The sequence below is a fragment of the Mercenaria mercenaria genome, chromosome 8, assembly GCF_021730395.1.
Source record: "Mercenaria mercenaria strain notata chromosome 8, MADL_Memer_1, whole genome shotgun sequence".
Classification (NCBI taxonomy): Eukaryota; Metazoa; Mollusca; class Bivalvia; order Venerida; family Veneridae; genus Mercenaria; species Mercenaria mercenaria.
Genome location: NC_069368.1, coordinates 6,741,360 through 6,747,447, shown reverse-complemented (window position 1 = coordinate 6,747,447; position 6,088 = coordinate 6,741,360). Strand labels below are relative to the sequence as shown.

The 6,088-nt window shown below is 33.8% G+C and overlaps 1 protein-coding gene across 4 annotated transcripts in view; it reads left to right on the top strand.

Moving 5' to 3' along the window:
• The first annotated feature begins 257 nt into the window (after nt 1-257).
• Nucleotides 258-6,088, top strand: part of LOC123565530 (centlein-like) — an 81,463-nt gene continuing 75,632 nt past the window's right edge. For 2 of the 4 annotated variants that reach the window (XM_053549307.1, XM_053549304.1), the window contains exons 1-2: nt 258-304; nt 2,935-2,994. In XM_053549307.1, the coding sequence (XP_053405282.1) occupies nt 2,976-2,994 (19 nt within the window). In that variant the 5' untranslated portion in view covers nt 258-304; nt 2,935-2,975. Of the gene's footprint in view, nt 363-556; nt 576-2,934; nt 2,995-6,088 lie in introns of those variants that run through there. The other 2 variants (XM_053549305.1, XM_053549306.1) reach the window with 2 other exon arrangements.

Sequence of the window (6,088 nt, the reverse complement as noted above, 5' to 3'; positions counted from 1 at the left end):
ATTATACTACCAAAGGTTAGTACATCATTAATGTGTAGACTGTTTACCGCTTGCATAATGAACTTGACACGTGTTCCTGTCAAACTTTCCCGCCAAATGTCAACTTTATCGTTAATGTCGTTAATTTGTTAAAATATTATTTTTACGATAGTTGTAAGAAAATAAGACAAAATGATAATATTTTAACTTTATTTTAAAAGTAATTTGTTCGTACATTGTAATTTAATGTTTAGTTATTGTTTGTTTACGTTTTACGACATATTAATGGCGCTTTACGACATACCCGGGATGTTGAAATATATCGGTATATTTTCGTTAAATTTTGCAGTTTATCCTCCAAAATAGAAGTTAACATATACTGTGTATGAAATTCCAATATTTTTCTTATATTCTGCGCATTAAAAAAGTTGTCATTCATTCGCAATGCTACAAAAAATAGCCAGAGGATTTCTGGAGTCATGTTCAGTCTTGCAAAAATTTCGATGGGTGGGGTAAGACAGTTTGTAAGAATCGAAGTTCACAGTTATCGACGGAATTGTCAGGTATCAGTTGATCAAGGGCAGCAGCTGCATGATGTAAATAAACATTAATAAGTTAATTTTAGTTTTAGATTAAATAATCCTACCTAGTTTTGGTCATTTACAGCAAAATTATATTATAGGCATTATCTACACTTTCAAATTATGCCATAATTTATGGCAGAAATGAAGTACTCTTCACTGGATAATATTGTTAATGGGAAAAATATACTACAATATAAAACACAGTAGACTTGACACTACTGACATGTATTAATTAACCATCATTATTGAAAGTTAAACTTTTACTAACTTACTAAGATAGTAAGGCTCCCAGGTTTCAGATTTTTGTAAACATTTACATGATCTTTCAAACACGAAACAATACCGTTTAAACATCAATCAATTATTGCAGAATATTGTCACCAGTCATGACTCGGGCTAGCTTTTTCTATTCTATAACGGGGGCCCATAATCGTAGTGTTTTTTCTAGAGCGACGCATCGGGGCACCCCGCCCTGCCCCTTTTTACTGCCGCCACGCTGCCTCTAAAATACACCCTCCTGCCTTTGATCTTCTGCTAAATCCCGCCATTTTCCCTCCGTGCAAAATTTAAATTAGACCGTTGTTTAGTATAATAATAAGTTTAATATCAATGCAATTTGATTCTGTTGTAATTTCAACTAGAAAATGCACAAATTTTAATGAATATCAAAAGCAAAAGTAAGTGTAGAAAGTCTGTTCACGAGTCTTATTACACTCGATGTCGTATGCAATTTTTCCATAATTCCTTCAAAAAGCTGACTGTCAGTGTATTTTTTATGATAAGAAACATCAAAATTTGAGGAACTATCTCTGGTTTACCCTAGGTAGTGGGTCAAGGAAACTGAGTAAAAAACATAAAAACTACTTTCAGACAACATTCCAAAAGTGTACCAGTCTCCGGATAGTATATTTTGGATATATATGTTTTTACAGGCTGTTATAGCACTTCTGTTAATGAAATATTGATGAAAGGCTTGATCAATACAACATGACTTTTGATAATTATTAGTTTACAATGTGACCTGAAACAGACCTTTTCGTTATGTTGTTTTCAACATGGTCTTTGGATTCAAGCTTAAGCTTATAAATATTAGGCCTTCCACTATAGACATATAGAAATGCAACTACTGCTACTATATATTGTTAACAGGCAGTAAACATTTGTTTCATTCAGTTTTATGAACAGAGAAAGACTTTGATGGTTGGAAGGGTGATCGTCTAATTTAAACGGGTATAAATTTTGTAAATGTTTACCAGTCAAACGCGACACAGGCTTGTTTAAACGTGTAGTGTGTTCCACTTTTCCTAGTTTGATGTGGAAGATGAGTCAGGGCTTGACACATCCACTTGCCCACTTGCAAATACAAGTAGAAGTCGACTCCAGACAAGTGGAACTTTCTGTAGTACTCAACGGTCAACCTACAAGATGAGTGTGAATTTGACCAAAAATATATTTCAGTTCCTTGAACACAGATCAGTAAGAAAATCAAAGCAGTTGGCAACAGAAGTTTATGGTTTTTAATTATAAAATACAACCAGTTCAGTTATGTATCTTCATTATGATTTATTAGCCACAGTATGGATAGTCCAGAACACTATTCCATCTAGTATCGGTACTGTTTTCGACAGACTTCAAATAGCTCCCGTAGATACTTCTTTATGATTTGCAGGACAGGTAAAAATTGCAGAAGGACATATAAGTGAAATTCTTAGCAGCTCATTCTGCAGAACTATTTACAGTCAAACAATTTGTCGAGCTCTGTGTGCTACACAGGACCAAAAAGGATTCTACAAAACCTATATAGATACGAGTACACAGAAAACATACAGATGAATAAGAGTTTAGACATGCACCTGATAGCATGATTTGTACTTCTATGATTTAAAAGTTCCATGCAGTTACATACCAAAGAAATTGCATAAATAATTAACATGAGTAACTAGAAATTCAAAAGCTCAGTGTCTTCTTTCAGTTTCGGGCATGGGGGGAGGGGTTGGCTGGGACAATTGATTATCATGGTTGTAAGTTCGGTTTTACGTAGAATAAGATTGACAGTGACTATTAACTGGAAATTTCTGGAAGTCTCGAGTACTCCTTGTCTTGATTTAAAAAAAGCCTCAGGACTATTTGAAAACCAGAACTAATTGCAGAAAAAATATACTGAGAGCACTGAATAAAGGAAATATTAATGTTTGATGAAAATAAATAAGTCGTGTACAAGTAAAAGGAAATACAAATGTTAAGATGATTTCTGCACACTCGAGCAAACCCCATGGTAATTGGGTATAAGCTAGTAAAGGCTGTCTCGTATAAAGATTGAATGTTCAATTATTAGTTAAAAGTAAAATGTATTTTGTTTTTGTAATTTCAGGATAAAATCATGTGAATGTTGAAAACAGTCAAGTTTTCACCATGGTTACATTATCTTCAGGTAAGTAATTTATTGTATTGTGTGGATATGTTTTTGTGGAAATCTCAAAATCATGCCCGGGATATGTAATTTTGAATCAGACTCATCTTTGACTAAAAGTGTATATAAAGACAAATTAGCAAATTTTTTATGTTATATTATATTATGGAATCTTGAAAAAATGGTTATGTAACGTGGGCAGTTGTTTCTAGATTCTGTACCAGTACTAACCTTTCCTCCCTAAGTAACTGCCGACTTCTCCACATGATTCAGAGGTGGAGGAGGAAATGACTCATGACACAATGTTTATTATCAAATGGTCATGAAGAACATACACCTTGCCTGAGGATCAAACTCACAACGCTGTGATCGATAGATCTGCGCTCTCCCTATTGAGCTAAACTGTCTAAGAACTTGAGCCAGGAGGTTATGCACTTAGTGAAACATTTTATTTTACTTACCGGTACTTATTTACTTATTTCCTTATCTGTCTGTCTGTAGTTTGATTTAACATTTATCCTGCTAAATTTCTACAACGAACTTGTCCATCTTTCAATTTGGACAGTACCGTAAACTTAAAAGGGGTGCTTACCAAAAAGATACTGACTGAATGGCAAACAGTGCAGATCTTGATCAGTCTGCATGGATGTGCAGGCTGATCATGATCTACACTGGTCGCAAAGACATAATCAGTCGTGTCCAGCATGGTAAGAGTTAAAACCTGAAGATTCAAGGTTTTTTTTTCTGTATTTGAAGAAATTTTAAAGTCCCATAAGGCTTTTAGTTCTATGTTAAAAACAGATACATAAAGAGTATGCATTATGACATGGTTAGAAATCACTGCTTCCAATATTGCGTAAATTCATGATCTTACATGATCAGCATCATAAAGGGAGGTAGGTACAATATTGAATAATACTTCCTACTAACGGAACCAGATATTCAGACCTTTGACAAATATTGAGAAAACTATTATCGAAAATATGACTTTTACAAAAAAAATATTGTTTTTTTTTATGTTCATAACAAAATGTGGCAGCCAAATTTAATATAAACAAAGTCATTTTGAGCCATTAATGAAATTTAAATCCGAGTTATTGCCTTGAAAGTGATATTTAATAATCAAGTAGTGTTGGCAACACTCGAGTACCTTATATCTAATTTGCTTTGATTTTAAAGGAACACACTACTAGATTTATGTCTTTTTTTCTAAATTTAAAAAGTATTTTCATTATAGTAATTTATGCTAAATGATTCAGCAGTTTCTAGACAGTATTTACTCATGAAACACACTTCTGTAGTCTGTAAATATGTAAAAACAGCCCGCTGCATTATTTGAATAGTAATAAAAATGATCAGTTATTGAATAGTCCACCCACTCTGAGCTCAGTAGGGGAAGAACATTTCAGTGGATCACTGGGGTTTTGAGTTTGATCCCAGGTCAAGGAGTACATTCACCACGAAGACATGATAAAAGATGTTTTATCTGAAATCATTTTGTCTCCACCTCAGAGTCATGCAGAGAAGTTGACAGCAATTTGCAGAGAACAGGCTAGTACTAGTACAGAATAGAGGAACACTGATTAGGTTAACTGTCCACAGTTGCATAACATCAGTACCGTTAAAAATGATTATGTATTGGTTCAAGGGGACTTGACTTTTGGACTGGAGGGGTAATTCCTGTTAAAGGACAATACAATTTATTATCTTTCCTGTCTTTCGTGTCTATTTTTTAGAAAAAAAATGCCAGAAGTTAGCAAGTATTAAAATGTAACACCTTTTGTAATTTTCTGTGTCCATTATAAATCTAACATTACCCTGAAATAAGTAAGTTATCACATAGAAAATATCATTGGTGATTATGTCTGCTGCTGTGATTACTGATTGTCACACGGAGGTGTGAACGTTGACAAGTCCCGGTCAGTCTAGGGCACGGATTGTCACTGTAGCTAAGAATTTTTGTTCTATTTAGCTCGTAGGCAGTGTTAGGGTTTAATTACGGGGACTATTTTCTCAAGCAGTTTAGAGATGTACAGTCCACTGTCGGCCATAGATCAGCATTCCTACGCCCCAGTTTCCTATTAGTTATTCAACTAATTTGTCCATTACTGAGTCCCCTTAACAATGGGCATGGCATCCCATTGCTTGAAAGATATCCTCGTTTGATTTATATGCTTTCCTGTATTTTTTACCTCCCTTTAGTTGGGAAAAATCACCAACCTTTGGAAAATCATACGAAAATTAAAGAGACATTATGCCCAAACTTCATATTTAAATTTTAGGAACACTTGCTGCATGGTGTCTTTAAAACATCAAATAAACATGTTAACTGTTTGTGAATAAACAGACACATGGGCTAGGGATAAAATATTGCACAATAGGGCAAACTCAGTGGGAATGTTTTTTTTCATTAATGAATGACTGTTATTTGATATGATTTTATTGTGAATGCTCAGATGCATGTATACGCGAAGTACTTTAGTTTATAAAGTAGATAGATATATTTGATGAGGATTTTCTAGATTTAGATCAGTATTTAATGATGAAATATTTTAGTGAAAGATCAGCAAAATATATCTTTAAAGAATATTTCTGTAACTTACACAAATTGTTAAAACAGGGGGAAAAATTCTATGCAAAATTAGTGTTTTTACTTATAACAAAGTACATGTACGGTAAATAACAGTAACATACTATACTTAAGGTGTTGATTAAAGTGTTTATGTAGATGCTAAAACAAACTGACCTATCATTTTATTACTTACGGTCAGCTTCAATTCGAGAGAAAAATACAAGAACATTTCATTAACGCACGTCCTGTCAGGCTTCGGGTCTTCTTTGAAGACAAGAACTTGTTGAAAATCATAGGCAATGTATACTATGACAAGTTCTAGACAAATACTCGTCGACAGATTGACAATTTTTATTTCTTCTTCAAACACCCTTTCCCTCCGTGCAGAATATTTAAGTTCACGTCACTAAGAAAGCCCCCTAATTGTTTTTGTTGACCAATAATGATGTTACGAACACTAATTTAATGAGAGTCTCCCTGAATGGCACTTGATGCATGTACTAATGTGAAAATTATAACGGCTTTAAAGATTGTTTGTTGACT